This window comes from Typopeltis vanoorti, chromosome 4 (assembly GCF_054136105.1).
Source record: "Typopeltis vanoorti isolate ZY-2024b chromosome 4, IOZ_Tvanoo_1.0, whole genome shotgun sequence".
Classification (NCBI taxonomy): Eukaryota; Metazoa; Arthropoda; class Arachnida; order Uropygi; family Thelyphonidae; genus Typopeltis; species Typopeltis vanoorti.
In genome coordinates, this window is record NC_143552.1 from 159,698,030 (window position 1) to 159,719,683 (window position 21,654).

Consider the following 21,654-nt stretch of genomic DNA (forward strand, 5'->3'; position numbering starts at 1 on the left):
AATTGAATAGCAGTTGTAATAGATATGGTATGAAGATCAGATCAGAATAAAAAGACAAAGACAATGAAAACAGGCAGAATCATTGAAAATGTCAACTGTGTTGTGAATGGAGAACCTGTGGAACAAGTAAAACATTTCAGCTACTTAGGCACAATTTTTACTGAAGATGGTAAATTAAATATAGAAATAGACAAGAGAATCAGCAAAGCTGGTATGGTGGGAAGTCAGTTGAATAAATTCATATGGAATAAGAGAGAAATTAGTCGAAACACTAAATTAGCTGTATACAAGACAGTGTTCAAACCAGTTTTAACTTATGGATCTGAGAGCTGGGTCAGAATTAAAACACTTGACCAAAGACTAGAGACCGCAGATATGAGAGTCCTGAGAAAGATTAGAGGCGTGAACAGATGGCATCAATGGCAATATCATATTAAAAACGAGGATATTAGGAAAGAACTTGACATTGTCAGCATCCAGGAATGCGTTAGCAGAGCTAATCTCAGGTGGTATGGTCACTTAAACAGAATTGGCGAGGAAAGATTAGCAAAACAAGTGTTCTCTGCCAGGTTGGCTGGAAAACGACCCAGAGGAAGACCAAGTTATAGGTGGATTGATACGCTTCAAAGTGCCTTAGACGATAGAAATATAAGATCTGATAATGTTGGAGTCTTGACAAGTAACAGACTGATTTGGAGGAAAATTGTAATTAGGAATTTAGTAATGATGTTATTTTTTCATGTAGTACTGTCATATCCTGTACACCCCTTGAGGGTACATGGCAGGAATTTGATGATGATGATGAATTTTAAAAACGTAGCGGAAATAATTACAAAAATAAAAGACATGCCATTATATGCTAAGATTGTAAGGGACAGAACTATACGAATGGCAGAAGGTATAACAAATCAGCAGATTACAGATCTAAATTCAACACAACACCAGGATTCTCGAATCATGCGATATGGATGACATTGCACAGATTGTTCTTATTTGTAGATATGTAAACTCTCAAGGACCTCAGGAAGGATTACTCGATATACTGGCACTCACAGGACAAACTCATGGAGAAGACATTGAATCTGCTGTTACCACTTGCTTGAAAAGTAAGGGTATTAATATTAACAAAATAATATTTATTGCGACTGATGGGGTGCTGAGCATGAAAGATACAAAAGAAGGTTTTGTTTCTTTATTTAAAAAACAAATTTTGCATGACGTGTTCCTTTCACTGCATAATCCATCAAGAGATACTTTGTGCACAAACTTTTCCAAAAGAGATAACAGTAGTGATGGATTTGGTTGTAGAAATTGTTAACAAAATACACTTTGTCGTTGACTTGTGAACGACTTCTGTTCTGACTGACAGGTCGTAAGTCGATCTGGTCGTATGTCGGCCATATATTTATTAACAGTATTCTTTAACCTTTCTAATCTTTTTATCATCTTTATAATTTATTTTTATAATCTTTTAAATTTATAATTATGTATATTGTACATAATGTGAAAAATAGTACTGTACATACTGTACTGTAAACACAAAAATACAATCTAAAATTAATGTAAAAATACTTTCATAAAAAGATAACTTTCATTTTACACTCTAAATCAATAATTTTCCTTGACTTCTTAGCTGGCATATCTGTAGATGAAGGCATTTTCCTTTTACTAGACATTTTATGGGTAGTATTTCAGTAGAATTTTAATTAATACATCACATGCAACAGATGCTAGAAAGTGACTGAGTGTATGTTAGAGATAGTTGTTGTACGCGGGTTATTACGGTAACTATCGTACCCCATAGTTATCATACGTGCAGCTGCCTGATTTATTATTAATTTATTCATTAATTTATTTTATTTTTTTGTGGTCGTAAGTCGCATAGGTCGTAAGTAGACGACCAAGTATAATGGCAAGACTGCTACATCATCGGCAATTTTGTGAACTTCTTAAAGAAATCAATTGTGAATATTCCAATCTTCTTTTGCATAACAGAATAAGATGGCTTTCCAGAGGTTCGCTGGTGATGTGATTTGCCACCTGCCTTGGAGAGGTTAAGTTCTTTCTAAGACAAAAAGACCTTGAATATGCACAGTTGGAAGATACTCATTGGTTACAAAAATTCTACTTTATAGTGGATATGACTTCCCATTTAAACGCACTAAATAAGAAACTACAGGGAAAGGGAAGTACAGCAGTTTTACTTTTAGAAGTGATTTCATTTGAACAAAAATTATATTTGTTTACGACAGACTTAGAGAAAGGCACATTATTACATTTTCCTACGTTGAAGAAATATCAACAAGAACAAACTGATAATAATTCCATTAATTTAACTTTTTTCAAAGAAATTGTGGTAAATATGCAATCTGTATTTAATGAGAGATTTGAAGAGTTTAGAAAGAACAAGTCAACAATGTCATTTTTGTTGTGACTACTTGAAGTTAATCCTGCCTAATTAAATTTTACACCTTTTGCTGGAATTGATGAGGTTGCATTTCAACTTGAGTTAGAGGACCTGAAAACCAAGGATTTGTGGAATTCAAAATTTAGAAATCTTGAAGCTGACCTGGAGGAGTTGGAAAGACAAAAATCTACCATTGCAATACAACACAAATGGTCTGAAATAGAGGATCTTAAAAAGCAAGATCAGATTGTATTTGACAAGTGGAATTGTTTATCGGATACTTGCATTCAGTTAAAATCATACGCATTTGGACTTCTATCAATTTTTGGATCGACATATTTCTGTGAGCAAATATTTTCTAATATGAATTTTATTAAAAGTATGTTGAGAGACCAACTAAACAATGTGAGTCTTTCGTCATGTTTGAAAATGAAAATTACGACGTATTCGCCACATATTGAGAAACTAGCCCAAGAAGTTCAACAGCAAAAGTTGCACTAAGAAGATATTTTAAATTTAAAAATATTAAAGAAATAGGTATGTTATTGGATTTTATACATATGTTTTTGTAAGGAGGAGGAAATCTTTGTTTTATTATTTAATATTTAAAAATATCATATAATTTTATGTGACATGACACCCCTGTGTTTTACAAGTATGATAACATGTTACTATAAAAAAAAAAAAAAAAAAAAAAATAATTTAATTATATTTTTCAGTGTAGTTTCTAAATTTAAAGCAGTGATGAGCAATTAAATAGTAAATCAAATACTTGGTTTGATCCACATAAAGAATATATTTCTTTTTCTTAGATAAGAAAGTATTAATTTATTTTCTATTATTTAGGTATATTTTAATTTTTTAATCTGCACAAATAAATCCACATGTAAAAATCATCATCATCAAATTCCTGCTATGTACCCTCAAGGGGTGTACAGGATATGATAGTACTACATGAAAAAATTACATCATTACTAACTTCCTATCTACAATTTTCCTCCAAATCAGTCTGTTACTTGTCAAGACTCCAACATTATCAGATCTTATATTTCTATCGTCTAAGGCACTTTGAAGCGTATCAATCCACCTATATCTTGGTCTTCCTCTGGGTCGTTTTCCTGCCAACCTGGCAGAGAACACTTGTTTTGCTAATCTTTCCTCTCCCATTCTATTTAAGTGACCATACCACCTGAGATTAGCTCTGCTAATGCATTCCTGGATGCTGACAATGTCAAGTTCTTTCCTAATATCCTCATTTTTAATATGATATTGCCATTGATGCCATCTGTTCACTCCTCTAATCTTTCTCAGGACTCTCATATCTGCGGTCTCTAGTCTTCGGTCAAGTGTTTTACTTCTGACCCAGCTCTCAGATCCATAAGTTAAAACTGGTTTGAACACTGTCTTGTATACAGCTAATTTAGTGTTCCGACTGATTTCTCTCTTATTCCATATGAATTTATTCAATTGACTTCCCACCATACCAGCTTTGCTGATTCTGTTGTCTATTTCTATATTTAATTTACCATCTTCAGTAAAAATTGTGCCTAAGTAGCTGAAATGTTTTACTTGTTCCACAGGTTCTCCATTCACAACACAGTTGACATTTTCAATGATTCTGCCTATTTTCATTGTCTTTGTCTTTTTATGCTGACCTTCATACCATATCTATTACAACAGCTATTCAATTTAGTCATAGAATCTTGCAGACTTGTAGCGGATTTATTTAGAAGTATAACATCATCCGCATAAAGCAAAGAGCTGACATTAACATCTCCAATTTTGATATCAGGTTTAATACCACTTTCCTTCATAATGTGATCCATATAGATAATGAATAACAGAGGGGATAATGTACATCCTTGTCTCACACCAGATTTAACATTAAACCATCTTCCTGTACTTCCTTCAATTCTAACTGCTGACTTACAACTCAAATAAAGACTAAGTATTGCTTGATATAATGCCCCATTGACACCATATAACTGCAGCGTATTGAATAGCTTCTCTCTTGGCACCTTGTCATATGCCTTTTCCAAATCAACAAAACTTAAATACAGATCTTTGTTATATTCCCATGCTTTCTCGACTATTTGTCGTAAAGTGAAGATCTGATCCTGACAGCCCCTTTTTGGCCTGAATCCAGCTTGTTCTTCACCAAGCTTTTCTTCCACAAGTCTTCTCAACCGTTTCTCAAGTATACTAGCATAGATCTTGCCAGGAACACTCAGTAGGGAATTACCTCTGTAATTCTCACATTCAGTTTTATTTCCCTTTTTTATATATGGGTACTATGAGAGCTCTACTCCAATCATCGGGAATTCGTCTCTCTGTCCAGGCCTTCTGAACTGTGGAGTGCAGCCACTGTAAGACTTTTATACCTCCATACTTCAGCATTTGTAGTCTAATATCATCTACTCCTGCTGCCTTTCCACATTTCAAGCCCCTGATGGCTTTTTCTACTTCAAGTATGGATATGTATTCCTGACTGCATGCTTGGTCAGTGTTTGTTATCACTGTGCTGCCATCACTGCTTGTTTCATTTAGCAGTTTTTCAAAGTAATTACTCCATACTTCAAGGATATCTATTTCTCCCTTTTTTCATGTCACCTTTATCATCCCTAACTCCTTTTACAGCACTCTTTCCTTTATTCCTAAGTTTCTTCAACAACCGCCAGAATATTTTGTCACCTTCTTGATATTTATTTTCTATATTCTTGCCAAAGTCCTCCCATGACTTTTGTTTAGCTAGTTTTACACAGTGTTGAGCATTCTTGCATTTGTCTCTGTATTCTCTAAGAGCACAAGGTGACTTATTTGCCAGGAACTTTTGATATGCTTTCTTCTTTTTCTTCACTGCCTTTTTAACATCCTGTGTTCACCATGGAATTTTAATTTTTCTATCCTTGCAGACAATTTCACCACATGCCTCTGTAGCTGAATCAATCAGGGCTTTCTTCAAGGTTTGCCACTGAATCTCCAAGGTTTGATTACTGTTCTCAAACTCTTTCATTTTTTCATCAGTAATCTTTGTGTATGTCTACAGTTCACATCTGAGAGCTGCTTAACTTTTATTCGCTTTAAAACTTTCTTACATGTTATTCTTTTCAATATGAAATTCAATTTTATCCTGCTCAAGGCTAAATATTGATCACTTCCAATTTCAAATCCTCTTTACATTCTTGTGTCTTGCACCAGGAAGAAAACATCACTATCAACAATAACATAGTCAATGAGACTTTTCTTATTCCTTGCTTCTCCCCATGTGAATTTGTGCACATTTTTATTTTGGAACATGGTGTTAGTAATAACCAGTCCATGTCCTGAGCAGAAACCCAAGAAAAATTGCCATCATTATTAGCTTTGCTCTTTTCTCCAAATTTTCCCAAAATATTTTTGTATGTCTCACAATCATTTCCTACTCTGCTAGTTAGATCCCCAGCAAGGACCAACTTTTCCTTTTTCATTGTGCCAGTTACTTTTTCTAAAGCCTCAAAAAATTCTTTCACTTCCCTTAGTAGAACCTTCTGTGGGACCATAGGCACAAATCAGTCTCATTGTCCAGTTCTCCATTCTCATATTTGCCCACATTACTCTACTTGAGACTGACTGCCATTCAAGAAGATTACCCTCGTATTTTGTGTTGAATACTATGGCTACTCCTTCTTTTCCTTGATTATCATTGCTTGAATATAACATTTTGTATTTATTGCTCAGAAATATCTCACCAGTTTTGTCTTTTTTGTTTCAGTCACCCCTATTATGTCGATCTGGTACTTATCTAATTCCTCAGCTAGCTCCATTTCTTTGCCATTCAGGCTTCTTACGTTGATAGTACCGATCTTTAACTCTGGTGATGTTGAGTTGGGGTTTGTTTTCAGATTTGTTCCAGTAGCTGACTTTTCGCTGTTCGCCCTGGTTCCCTGGCGAAAACAACGGGGGCCTTGTTTAACCGGGCGACGCCCCAGCCGGCATGAAATTTTGTCATGTTGTACCATCATTTTTTATTTTGGTTTAACCAATAAGAATACAATTTTGTCGGCTAAATCCCAAATTGCCAGCCCATCCTCGTTTGTTCAGTATCCAAGTTGATACCTAACAGGGTGCACCACGAGAAGGTGAGGATTGGACATTAGATCAGAAGCCCTGGTCGGTTCTCTGCATTCCTTTAAAAATGCAGAGAACCAACTATAATGGTCCCAAAACAACCCCTATGGCACACCACTAGTGATTTTCATCTTTCATAATAGTATCCACCCCCCATACACAACTTGCTGATAGCCAGTCACCTGTCCAACTCTCTAATCTATCATACATTTCCATTTGCTTCAGTTTAGTTCTGAACTTGTGGTGTGGCAATCTGTCAAAAGCCTTTGCAAAATCTAAGTATAATACTGTATATCCATCACCCTTGTCCAATAGATTCATCACCTTGTTATAGTACATAAGCAAGTTGGTAAAACATGATCTTCCTTTAAGAAGCCCATGCTGACAAGTGCAAAGAATACCACTGTTATCGACCCACTATTGTATCCTATCTCTCATCCTCTGCAGTATCTTAACTACCATTCTAGACAACTCTAGACATACTGATCAGCCTATAATTTGTTGCCTTAGCTCTATCACCACTTTTTTTTTTGCCTTCCTTCCACTCCTTTGGGGCTTGTGCTGTTGCAAGCTTCCAAGTATGTCCACCTTATTCTACCCTCTTCACCCATTCTTTAAAAATTTCTTCCACATTAACATTGATTCTCACATATCTGTCTTTACACACTGCTTGAGACAGTTGAGTCTCAAGAACTCGAGAAATTCAATTTCCTTATTCCCAAATGCTATCTCTTCATTTCAATCTATACTGCCATAATTAAAATCGCCCCTCATAATCACCCTTTCCTTGTTCATTAACCCAAGTTGCTTCTACATTTCTTCATCAGCATCCTCCACATTCTCTGGCCTATAGCAGCATCCAACTAAATCTCTCTAAATATCTGTCAACTTCCGCATCACATCACACTACCTAAATACCATTTCCACTATTTCCCTCTTTCATATCTACATTATGTGGATGTGTGTTAAGGACATGTTGGAGGTTTAATGGAGTATTAACAGCGCTAGGAAAGCATTAAAAATTTTAATGCTTCCAATATTTCATCTCAGTCACTGAGATATCTTCAGTGAATACAAATAACACTTATAACACACACACACACACACACACACACACAAAGACAACACAATATTCACGTAAACTCTCAGGTCAACTTACAAAACTCATAATTTCTGCAGACATAATGCTTAATGAAATACATGGGTGACACTAAAGTCCTTTCTAGATGCGTTTGTAGGGGACCTCTGACAATTATTGTTTCCCAAATTTTGGGAATTTTTGCATCTTTATTTGTTTACACTGGGTTGATTTCTGAGGACTGCTGCAGATTCTAAAAGCAGCCTTTGCTGAGTTGATCTGAGAGCATACAATCCTTGGCATCCTCAAGTTGCCTTAGTTTGGACTACTTAAAAGATATGGATGCTTGGGTGCTGCCCAAGCATCCATATCTAATAAAAGGTGAATGTCCATTCGCCTTTTATTAGTTCATTTGATAAAGGTTTCACTAACCTGGCAGCTGTTTCCAACTGATTGGTTCTCTTCAGAGACCAGGCAGAAACCTTAAGAGAGCAAAAACTCTCGTTCAGTACTAAGGAAATTGAAATGTCAGATAAATGTATTTTTCATAAATAAACTCTTGGTTCGTGAGTAAAAGTAATTACTAAAGAAAGAGCCAAAAGGCTTGATTTCAGCAATGTAAAATTACATAAGCAAAGTGGATAATAAATGCAAGATTATTTCAAAGCCGAATGTCTGTAGAAATTATGAAAGTTTTGTAAGTTGACCTGAGAGCTTACGAGAATATAATCCCTGGCATCCCTGAGTTGCCTTAGTTTGGACTACTTAAAAGATACCATCAACAACTTAGTATAAACTAAGGCAACTCAGGGATATCGATAATTGCATTCTTCTAAGCTCTCAGGTCAACTTACGAAACTTTCATAGTTTCTACAAATATTCAGCACTGAAATAATGTTGGATTTAATATCCACTTTGCCTATGTAATTTTACATTGCTGAAATGTAACCTTTTGACCCTTTCATTAGTAAGTACATCTTTCCTTTTTAAATTTACTATGGTGGAACATGGTGGTTTTCTTCTAGAAGATTCTTTGAGTTGTGTCCAATACATAATTTGCAATGCTGCATTGACCATAGTCTTTATTGCAGATGTATGATTTGTGTTCCTCTAAATGGATAGTGGCTGATCTACCAGTCTGTCCAAAGTAAGTCAACTTGTAAGAACAAGGTACTTTATATATCCATGCACTGAGAGGGGAGGGAGCTGATCTTTGGTGGAAAGGATAAGGGTAAGTTTCTGATGGGCTTAAAAGCTGCATAGAGGTTGTACTTTTTTAACAACAGGGCTATTTTTTTCCAATGTGCCATCAGAGACGTAGGTGATGGTGATGACATTTCTGAAGTGATGGCTGAGGAAATTGGGGGAGGGGGATGAACTGATTATTTTTTAATTCTACATAATTAAAAAACTACAGTGATTACAATCACTGTAGCCATTGGATAGGAAGGTGTTGTGTATATGGTTGAGTTCAGTTGAAAGAGAGGTTCCAACAAAGATTGGAACAAAGATTATAGACTATTGGTTAATTTTAATGATGCCATATTGTTGAGATGGGTGGTGGGAAGGTTTGTGAATGTATCTGCTTGTGTGAGTGAGTTTTTTATGTGAAGCAGTGAATCAGAGGTTACCATTTGGAAGGCATGTTACTAAGGTGACTAGGAAGGATAAACTATTGTTATTTTCCTTTTCCATCACAAACTGGACTCTTGGATGTAGACTATTGAGGTGACTGAGGAAGGAATCTAATGTGGTATGGACCATGAGGCTAAACAGAGAACACATCTACATATCTTACTCGGATATAAGATTTGACAGGGGCTGATTGAATGGCTAGTTTTTCAAAATGTTTCTTGTAAAGATTGACAAGAGTGGTGAGATGGGGGGAACCCATAGCAATTCCTTCTACCTGTTTGTAAATTTTGTTCTTCCAAGAAAAATAACCAGAATTGATGTCAAAGGAAAAGAGATCTAAGATATCAGAAGGAAAAATGTTTTTTTAAGAGTGTTAAGCCATCATTTAAGGATATATTGGTCAGTGTGGTGATGTTGTGAGGTGAGCTTACCAATATATCTGTATTATTTAGAGTCAGATTTTCAATCAAGGTTTTAAAATGGATTGAGTTTTTTATATAGGATGTAAGTCCAGTGAGGTGGATAAGAGAGAGTTTGCCAGCTGGCTGTTTTGACAATTTGTAGCATGTAGCATCAGTGGCATCTACTATAGGTTTTAGGAATTAGGTTTGTAGATTTTAGGTAAACCATATATCCAGAAGGGGATGAGAACAAGGATGTGAGTTTTTTTGTAATGTCCCACGGCCAGGAAGATACTTTTTAAAGCAAGTTTTATAATTTTTTAACTTATGTTTTTGTGGTATCGTGATCTAATGGGTGTAGATAGCGTGATCTTGGAGAATAGTATCCATTTTTCGATTATATTCTGTGACATTAAGGATTTCGAAAATTTCTAGAACAGAATTGTAGACAGATAAGTATTTTAAAACAGATAACTGGCAGACATTCTATGAAAATAAAAAGGAAATAACTAAAGAAATAGAAATCAGGTTGAAAGAAACAGAAAATTAACAGGAAAAGATAAGTTAGGTTCAGAATTATATAAATATGCAGGAATAAAGTTTAAAGAAAGACTCTTATTATTTTTAAATAAAATCTGTTCAACAAGTAACCCACCAATATAATGGGAAAAAAAGCAGTAGTAATCCCCATAAGTATGCTAAATTTCTGTTATAAAATATATAGCAGAATTTTAAATAACAGACTAATAAAATATTGTTGTGCCATCATTTTATATTGGGGTTTAAGCCAATAAGAATACATTTTGGTCAGCTAAATCCCAAATTGCCAGCCCATCTCATTCATTCAGTATCTAAGTAGATACCTAACAGGGTACACCATGAGAAGGTGAGGATTGGACATTAGGTCAGAAGCCCTGGTCGGTTCTCTGCATTCCCTTAAAGCAGTGCTTCCCAAACTGTGGGCCGCGGTCCCTTTAGGGGCAGTTAGTTTTGTTGAGGAGGGCTGTGAAATAATGAAAACAAATTTAAAATGTTTTAAGAGTAAGTAGATATTTTTTATCTTAAAGAAACTTATTTAATTTTTATTATTTATTTCTTTTTTGTTATTTTTTATATTTCAATGGAAAAATTCACACATTGGTGTTGGTTCACAAAATTTTCTTCCATCCTATTTTGGAGTTTAATGAATATTAGTAAATATATGCTTATTCATATAAGTTTAATTTCAGAGGTATTGATAAGAAGCACAAAAAAAAAAAAGATTACAAACGCAAAATCTTGTGCTCATTTAAAACGACAAAGTTTTTCACACTTTAAATTAATGTTTCATTGCTAGTGTACACAAGTGCGGCGATGCGTAGGAAAGAAATACGCTTGGTGTGTATGTTTTGTATTGAACATAAATACAATAAATATTATAATAATATATGTCTGTATTGGGATTTTTTTATCGGTGGGGGGGGGGGCCCTTGAAATCTTTTAATTTTTCCGAAGGGGGCCCTTGACATCCATAAGTTTGGGAAGCACTGCTTTAAAGGTTATGTGGAGGTCTCCTCTCAGTTATACAGCTTTGACCCCATAAGCATCCTTACACAAAGGAAAGCGTGCTGTAAAAGGAATTAGAGATGACAAAGGTGACTTGAAAACTGGAGAAAAAGATATCCTTGATGTGTGGGAAAATTACTTTGAAAAATTGCTAAATGAAACAAGCAGTGATGACAACACAGTGGTAAAAAATATTCAGTAGGCATGCAATCAGGAATGTATATTCAGACTTGAAGTAGAAAAAGCCATCAAAGGCTTGAAATGTGGAAAGGCAGCAGGAATAGATGATATTCAACCAGAAATGCTCAAGTATGAAGGTATAAAAGTCTTACAGTGGCTGCACTGCCTAGTTCAGAAGTCCTGGACAGAGGGAAGAATTCCAGATGATTGGAGTAGAGCTCATAGTACCTATATATAAAAAGGAAAATAAAACTGAATTTGAGAATTACAGAGGTATTTCCCTTCTGAATGTTCCTGGTAAGATTTATGCAAGTATACTTGAGAAATGGTTGAGAAGGATAGCTGAAGGGAAGCTTAGTGAAGAGCAAGCTGGATTCAGGCCAAACAGAGGCTGTCGGGATCAGATTTTCACTTTATGACAAATAGTTGAAAAATCATGGGAATATAACAAAGATCTGTATATAATTTTGTAGACCTGCAAAAGGCATGTGACAAGGTGCCAAGAGAAAAGCTATTCAAAACGCTACAGTTGTATGTGTTAGTGGGGCATTATATCAAGCAATACTCAGTCTTTGTAAATCAGCAGTTAGAATCGAAGTACAGGAAGATGGTTTAATGTTAAATCTGGTGTGAGACAAGGATGTACATTATCTCCTCTGTTATTCATTATCTATATGGATCACATTATGAAAGAAAGTGGTATTAAAAGTGATATCAAAATTGGAGATTTTAATGTCAGTTCTCTGCTTTATGTGGATGATGTTATACTTCTAAATAAATCTGCTACAAGTCTGCAAGATTCCCTGACTAAATTGAATAACTGATATTAGGTAAATGACATAGTTGTCAGTGTATAATCAGTGCTCAAACATTTCTGTATGGCCTTAAATCCTCTATTTGATTTCTGTCTGTTTTAAACTTATGTCCTTTTACAAGGTCTGCATGAAAAGTTTCTTGAATTTAAATCTGCATCTGTGTAATAAAAATTTTTAATTAGCCAGTTTTATTATTATTTAGCCTTAGTCACCAAAACGTCTTCACAAAAACAAAAGAAGCATGTGCACATAGTTATTCAGAAGAGGCAAACAGTAGACTGACTATGCTGCCGTTGTATCTGGCATCCTCTAGATATGGGGTTATAAGTTTTCTTAAGTGTTAAAGTTTCCATGTATTTAAGTCGGATTGTTGTGAAAAGTTCCTGGAGTTGAATATGCATTTATACATTATGATTTTTAAAAATGGACCTGATGGTGAACAGAATCTGCAATCCCTGAGCAGCCATAGTCTACATATTGCACATATGAGGGAGTGGAGGTCTGAAAAGTTCTGATAAACACCTAGAACCAAAATTATATTAAACAAGCAATTGATATAACCACACGAAAGAACATATGAGAATATAAGAACATGTTACCTTTATAACTCTGCTACTAGTATGTTCTTTCTTTTGGTTATATCAGTTGCTTTAATATCATTTTGTTCTAGGTGTTTATTAGAACTTTCCAGATCCCCCCCCCCTCCCATAATTTTTGTGATCAGTATTAGCGGACAACTATAAGGTGCCAAAATGTAGGATTGATATTGATTGCATTAATAAGAAAGAACTATTTTCTGTCTTATTAACTGCTGGCAGATAATGAGTATAAGATGTGGGAAGTACAATGGTGAAGACTTATAATTATTCTACATGGGCATTGTCTTTTAGTGAATAACTTGCTGAATATGGGATCTTGTTTTTGCAGAGATAAAGAATTGTGTAGAGCAGGATTTAATTTGTAGCTGTAAAATGAGTAAAGCAGTGGAAGTATACAAGAGAAGGAAGCATATTTCAGTGTTTTTGTTATGTTGTTATAAAATAAACTCTTGTTTTTATAATTATTATTATTATTACTTGACACCTCTAGGGAGTCCAAAGACTCATCGAGGGAAGGCTTACTCTACAACTCTCTGTCTCCACCATTCAATCCGCCAACTACAACTAACCGCAACTACACCAATGCCATCTACCGCTCACCACCACCATTAGTATTTCCACAGAAATTCACAAACATCCATGCCCACAGCTGGATTCGAACCTGCAGCCTTTTGGCTGGAGAGCGTATGTGCTAACCACTTGGCCAATGGCTAGCATTGTATGATTTTAGGATGAAAAGTTTACGTGCTTGATATTCAAAGGATCAGTAAATAAAGTGGTTAAAGTAGCTTCCTGGCATGATGGAAATGAATTTGTAATAAACTACAGGAATGCCTAGTTAGAACTGATAGACCTCATGCCAAATGCTAAGTAGATTTAGGGTAGATCTCCTCTTATTAATTTGTGGATTACATATTTAAAAATGTTTAAATGTTTATTAATAACAGATATTTAAACACATTGACAGAAGAAGTTAATAAAACTAATTATATTAATTTTGATACACTTCCATATATCAACTTCACCATGGAGGTAGAAAAAAAACTTTTTTTTTTCTACCTCTGTTGATTGCAACCCAACGTTCAGTAGCTGTTATATGTACAATAAGATTCTGCATGCCATCCATCAAAACATTATTGAATAGAGCTCATCTCATCTGCTCCAACCATCATGACTCAAATTAGAACTGGACAAAATCCAGTGATCATGCAACAGAATGTTTTCTCCCCACAGAAAATCCAGCACATTTTTGATTCTTTAAACACCTACTCCTAAGAACACTGAACCTGTACAGAGTTCCAGTTCCTTATGTTGCCAGAATCTTCAAACCAATTTCCAAGATTCTCAAGAAATATAATCTAGTATCCACATTTTTTCATGTCAACAAACTAATCTTAGTTACTTTTCAACAAGGATAAATGATTTCTATTCCTCCCAAGTGTCTACCAAGTTCCTAGTCCATTACAGCATTGTTATCTCATCTATAATAAGTTTGAGAAGTCTTAGCATAGCATGTAATTGATACTGACCACAGAATCTTCTGGTCTGAAACTTTCCTTCTTCACTTCAAAGAGAGAGTGCTGAGGTACTACTACAACACTCAGACTTTAACTGTAATGATTGTCTTTCTTTATCTGGAATTTGGAAGTTTTATTATTTGCAGCAGGAAGTATTTTTAAATTTACATCTCACTATCTACTGTACTGTATTACACTAGCACATGGCTCATATTGTTTATAATCCATTGTTGTTGTTATTATACCTTTTGAAATGTCATTTCACTGAAGATGATCTGTTAGATTCAGATTGAGATATCTGATTTAATAAAGTTTTATTAACCTCTTTTGCTGACATGTTTCAGCATTTGCTTTCTACGTGTTTTTTTTTTTTTTTTTTTTAAATCATAGAATAACATTTCTTTGCTCTTTGTTAGTTATATTTAGTAGACACGTGACATCTCCAAACATTAGCCTTCTCATGATTAATAACAAAATATATTGCTGTTGAAAATTATTGCAGTTTTCTGCATTTTTACCCAGTACAAAAATGCAAGTACTGAACTTGTAACTATAAAGCACCTGCAGACATCAAGTCGATACATATATAGAACTTTCTTTTGTGCTATAATGTATAATATTTTTTATGTTTGGATGAATTTTGAAAACAGTAAGAGAAAAAAGATTATCAAATGATGTGTTATCTTTGTGTGTGTGAGTGAGTGAGATTTTAAAGAAGCTAATTCAGGTAATAACAGTTTAAAAAAAAAATCAAGCAGCATTATATGTTAATTTTATTTATTAAGGATTCTTATTTTAACTAAGTATTATTATTTTATAAAGGCAATTCATGATTCCCAGAAGTATAGAATGACTTTAGTAGATATGGGGAAATTGTGGGTATGTATAATTTTATTTAATTTTATATTTTTATGTAAAATATATTTTAATTTTTTAAATTTACTTTTATGTAATTTTGTGCCTTTAACTTTCCTTGTAACTTGCATAGTTTTTTACCATTGGTATTAGCAATAAAACCTAATTCAAACTTACTGGTTTGCATATATTGTGTGTAGTAATTTGCAGGTGATCAAATCTCTCGTTGAGACCAGTTGAATTAAAGTTGAACAAGATTCATTTAATTGGTACATCACTTGCTCACAATACATGAGTGCTTTATCTACCACTGACAATTTCAGTACAAACTATATATGTATATCATTTTATCTCTGTAGATATAAAAACATGTTAAACTATAATACAGGGTGATTCAAAAATCTCCATGTGCATGGAATAATTTTTTTTTTTCTTCTGTTGCATGGTGTTGTTTTAAGTTAGATAGGAGAGCTGCATCCTTGCTCTACTTGGTTGCCATTTCTGTTTTCAAAGAAATAGCAACCACGTAGAGTATGCGTTGTGAATAAAGTGACAATTTGTTTAAAAAAAAATGAAAAAAGTGACCATTTCTCTTATGCATGGAGACTTTTGAATCAACTTGTCTAACGCAATATTGATGAACGTATGTGAAATTAAATTGCTCCTTTGATATCGACAGTACCTTTTGGTTAAAAATTGATTTGAATTTGGTTAGAATTTTGATTAGAATTGATTCAAATCTACAATGTATGAAACTTTCATGAGGACTTATCAGTAATGATGACCAGTTTGCCATTCTCATTAGTAGGTGACAAGATTTTTCACTCTAGAAACATGGGTTTTTCATCCTGAAAACTTGAAAACCAGCCAGAGAACACACAATTGATGGAAGTAGTAGACTATTGCAGTAGAGTTCATTGTCCTGTCATAGCAATAATTAAATTTATACACAGCCAGGTTCCTTGGTTCCTGATAGTTCATTGTTCATTATCAGGTTCAGTAAGGAAGTTAGACATCATATGAGGGTGACATGTTTTTCTTCCATAAACTCGTGTTTCTCAACAATGCAGAATGAGTAGTGAATATGGAGTATGGTCCAATTTTGTGATTGATATTTAGCTAGAAACGTGTGAAGAGCTACATCATGTGCAGGGGCATTTTTGTAATGGATGAACCAATTTGATCCATGTCTCATGTTAATAGTATCAGGTAACCCTGCCAGTCAGTATATCTAAATAATTATGTTGGTTTCATTGTTTGTCTTTGTTTAATGAATTCAAAATTAACAGTGTTCTTATGATTGGATTGGTGGGGGGGGGCATTGTCTTGATCTGTGACATGACTTTTGCACCTGTTTTCAATCTCAATGAAAATGATATTTTCTATTGCATGCTTTGGCATTTTGTTTGATAGTCATAATGAAGGAATCAAGTTTCATCACCAATAAGAACTATGAAAAAAACACTTATTGTAAAGAAAGGTCAACAAAAAACATCCAGCCAGTACTGCTTTTGATCTTCACTTAAAATTTGCAGAATCATCTTTGTAGAAATTTGTCCCATTCCCAAATTGATCAGCAGAATCTTCCTCATTGTATGTCTGTCTAAATTTAATTCTTATATCATTAACCTTATGCTTAATTGGCTGTTGGACTGAACTAATTGCTACACTCCTTCTGTTTGTTCGATGAGTTCATGGTCTCACAATTCTTTTGTTTTCTCTCACTTCTTCCTGCCCTTCTTTAAACTTCTTTTACCATTCAAACATAGTAGACTTTTTAATGGCATCACCATAAACCACTCTTAACATGTCCAGAGTTTTACTTGTGCTTTTGTCTAATTATGCACAAAATTTTAATGTAACAAAAACTGTTCTAAATTACATTTACTCATTTTTTTCTGCCAAAAGCAACAAACAAATACATATATACAAATTCTACTACAAGTATTCAGCTAGCTTGATTTTTTTTTTTATGTGATTAAGGCAATATCACAGGCATGTGCAAACATTCACAATCATATGGTCTGCCTAATGTGTCATATGCATGATAAATAAGACCATTTCAGGAATTTGTCATGCATTGTATACATCTCAAAGGAAGTATGCCATACATCTGGAATACTAAGGCAAGTGATAGTCAATAGCCTCTACATAGAAATAGCCTGTGGTTATGAAGGTACTACACATGCAAACTTTGCTTATGCTTGGTTAGAGCATTAAGTGAAGAATGTAGTTTCCTTATCGATTTCCTGATGCATATCCTCAGTGGGAGTACAGGATACAATGACAGTACTACATGAGTAAGTTTACATATTACTAATGTCCTATCAACAATTTTCCTCCAGATTAGTCTATTATTTGTCAGCATTTAAATATTTCGCATAATTTGTTTTTGTCTTCTAGAGCTTTTCTGACTGCATCAGTCCCCTAGATCCCAATCTTCTTTTGTATATCTTTCCCATCATGGTATCAGACACCTGCTTTGATAATCTTTCCTCTTAATTTTTCCAGAGCTCTCATATCTCGTATAACTAATTATAATTTATAATTAGATATATAAATGTTAATTTATATAATTAGATATATAAATGTTAATTTATATAATTAGATATATAAATGTTAATTTATATAATTAGATATAGAATTTATAATATCTATTACAATTTACTTTGTAACCTAACAAAAACAAAAAACTCTTTCTGTGATTGATTTTTATGATTTTGAATTGTTTTGTTTTGCTAGTTGACTGAAGATTGTTTAATAAAAGATGAAAAAATGAGTATGAATTTTTTTTTTTTTTTTTTTTTTTTTTTCAGGGACTTCTAATGGATGGGTATGGAAGACTTATTCAGTCCTATTGTAATCTTCTTGTTGCAAAACTTGATTTTCATAAAAAAGTAAGTAATTTTTCATATATATGTGTACTGCAGTTATGAATTGGAAAGCATATTTGTTAGAATAATAAATATTTTGGAACAGATTAGAAGAACAATAATTGATAAAGAATTAGTATTGAATGATGGGAAGAAACAATGTAAAGTGTAAAACATTGTTGCAGAAAATTGAAAGGTGTAAAAAGTATAGACTAACATGAAATAATTAGCCATAGTAAGTACTATTGCTGTATAATAAATTTAGTTTAATCCTTTTATCCAAGTGTGAGCAAACAAAGTTTGCACCTGAAGTATCTTCAGGACTGGGGTAAGGTGGTACAACACCAGGACGACTCCTTTCAAAGGTGGAGCAAGCTACCAACACTTCTATCTCGGTATCTCCCATAATGCACAACATATCTCCTTGCGGATATGTCTAATGTTATGCATTAAGGGAAGGACCACTACCCAGACTAGTTTCGACTTTTATTGAGGTCTCTTCAGTGGGAGCCAGGCCCAAGTGGAGATACCAGTCAGAAGCATTAGCAAGGTCATTTCCACCTATAGGAGTTGCCAATTGGTGTGCCACCTTTTTAATAAATTACTCTGGATTTCGAGGAAGATGTTGAAAGTTTATTTTTCACTTGGTTAGAATATAATAAATTTAGTTTAATCCTTTTATCCAAGTGTGAGCAAACAAAGTTTGCACCTGAAGTATCTTCAGGACTGGGGTAAGGTGGTGCAACACCAGGGCGACTCCTTGCAAAGGTGGAGCAAGCTACCAACACTCCTATCTCGGTATCTCCCATAATGCACAACACATCTCCTTGCGGATATTTCTAATGTTATGCATTAACGGAAGGGCCACTACCCAGACTAGTTTCGACCTTTATCGAGGTCTCTTCAGTGGGAGCCAGGCCCAAGTGGTGTGCAAACAGGTGATTAATGAAATTGACTTCAGAGTACAACTTCAAAGTTTAAAGGATAATGGTGGGATAGGAGAAAAATGCTGTTTTCCATTTCATCCTTACAGCACTGGCAAAGTCTATCCATAGGTCAGCAGATTTAACATTATAGATCATAAATAACATTATATGATTTGTGGCATCAAGTATGATGGCCTTATACAAGCGGATATCTTTCTTAAATTGCAGTTTATTCCTTTAATAATGACATAATCTTGGAGTGTTTTTTGTGCCAAGGAAGTTTTGAGTCAGGTTTTTATTTATTTTATTTTATTTATTATTATTCAGGCCTCCATGGAGTCAAGAAACCCATCACAGGAGGTCCTTCCTATGAAATACAAAGTCTATCATACTACTCCTTGAACTCATTGACTGTTCTTGCTCTCACTACTCTATCAGGCAATGCATTCCATGTTACCACCACCCTCCACACAAAGAAACCACTCCTCATCCTCTTGCTCACAGCTTCCTTTCGTACTTTCCAGGGATGGTCCTCTTGTCATTGCTCTTTCCTGCTGCTCCACCAAGTTAAAGAACTTCCCAGTGTCCACCCTGTAACTGCCTCTCAATAGTTTAAAAGTCTCAATCACACCACCTCTCCTTCTATCCACCAAACTCTGCAGTCCACATTCCCTCAGCCGATCCTCATAATTAACGTTGTACAGCCCAGAAACCATCTTTGTTACCTGCCTCTGCACCTTTTCCACAGTTAATTTATTCCCTTCAAATCCTGGGGACCAAATTTGAGAACAATAGTCTAAGTGTGGTCTGATCAGGGTCTTATACAATGGAATGATAACTCTTCTATCTCTGCAGGTCAAGGTCCTTCTCAGTATTGCAGCAATCCTCTGGGTTACCTTCACCACCTTTGCAATATGCTCCCTGAATTTCAGTTTCCTATCGATCATCACCCCCCAGATCTCTTGTCTCCCCTACTTCCTCCAGTACGGCTCTTTCAATCAAGTATGCAGCCTTCCAGACTTGAAGACTTGACATTTTACTGCATTAGATTGAAGCCCCATTCATTTTCCCATCTGTCTGGTTTATTCAAATCCTCTTGCAGGGCCACCACATCTGTGCTATTACTAATAACCCTTCCCAGCTTCACATCTTTTGCAAACAACTGAATATCCCCTTGCAATCCATTAACAATGTCATTGATATATAGGTTAAACAATACAGGTCCTGGTATTGAGCCCGTGGAACCCCACTTGTAACATTCTGCCTCCTTGATATTGCCCCACTATATACAACTCTCTGATACCTATCAGAGAGCCAATCCTGAATCTAGTTGACTAACCCGACATCTAAACCCATGTGCTGCAACTTAAATATCAGCTTATCATGTGGCACCCTGTCAAATGCCTTTTTTAAAATAATCCAAAAAAAAGGCAGTATCTGCATTTCCCTCATCAACTGCTCTTGTCATTTTATTATAAAATTTTATTAACAAATCCATGTTGATTCTCACAAATAACATTACCCTCATCTGCCCAATGCTGTATATAGTCCCTCACTAATTTCTCCAAGACCTTAACTACTGAAGACACACAAACTGGCCTATAATTAGACACTTCCAGTCTGCTACCGCCCTTATGCAATGGCTCTACCTTCCTTTCATTCCTTGGGTACCTTTCCTGTAGCCAGACTTTCATTGAAAAGCCAAGTCAAAGGAGCTGTCAGTTCTTTAGCACATTCTCTCAAAACCTATGGTGAAATACCATCCACTCCCACTGTACTGACATTCAGTGTGCTCCGTATTTGGAACACACATACACACTCTCTCCTCTTGCACCTCTAAACCTCGAACCTGCCCTACCCCTCTAGTATTAAAACCTTCTTCTCCTGGATGAAATACTCCAATAAAGTGCTCATTGAACAACTCCACTATATCCTCTGCATCAGTCACTCTATTCCCATTTTTATCCCACAATGTCATTCCTCCACAACTATTTCTCCTCCTCCTACTGGCCACATGGCTGAAAAAATTCCCTAGGATTTTCTTTGGATCTTAGTGCCAATCTCTTCTCATATTCCAGTTTTGCTTTCCTCACCATACTAGTCTCTCTCCTGGCCTGAGTCTTATATTCTTGATGCATCTGCTCTCTACCCCTCTTCTATTTTTAAATTTTTATTATTTATTTATTTTATTTTATTTTAATTATTATTAATTATTTGTGTGTGTGTATAGAAACAGGAATGCAATTAACTGTTTAATTATGGTATTTACATGCCAACAGTTATTAGATTCAGCTGTTATCTAGGCACTTAAAAGAGACACACTTAACATAGATAAGGTCAGGTTTGTGTGTGTGTGTGTGTGTGTGTGTGTGTGTGTGTGTGTGTGTGTGTGTGTGTGTGTGTGTGTAAAAACAGAAATATAATAATTACTAAACAAAAACTACTTTCCAACAGTTACAAATTCAAAGTATATTATTTTAGGCACACACTTAACATAGATGAGATTGACATGACATGAGCAACAAAGTAAAAAAAAAAAAGTCACATTTTGGATTGTATGTGCGGCTGCATCTTTAAAGCAGTCATCTGTAATTGTGTTGAAGGTTGAGGCATATGGTCAGTCCACATATTTGAGACATGACATATAAAAATTCTCTCTGTGTGAGTCTGTGCTGAGCTTTTTCTGAAGCTTCCTCTGTCTGAAGACCTGTCAAAA

At 34.9% G+C, this 21,654-nt stretch overlaps 1 protein-coding gene across 2 annotated transcripts in view; it reads left to right on the top strand.

Annotated features, from left to right (window-relative positions):
* Positions 1–21,654, top strand: part of LOC150107797 (huntingtin-interacting protein 1-like) — a 632,881-nt gene that overhangs the window by 52,846 nt on the left and 558,381 nt on the right. Inside the window, exons 4-5 of one of the 2 annotated variants that reach the window (XM_090392055.1) lie at positions 15,107–15,163; positions 17,956–18,036. In XM_090392055.1, coding sequence (XP_090248181.1) covers positions 15,107–15,163; positions 17,956–18,036 — 138 coding nt within the window. The remainder of the gene's footprint in view (positions 1–15,106; positions 15,164–17,955; positions 18,037–21,654) is intronic. The other variant, XM_090392056.1, reaches the window with a different exon arrangement.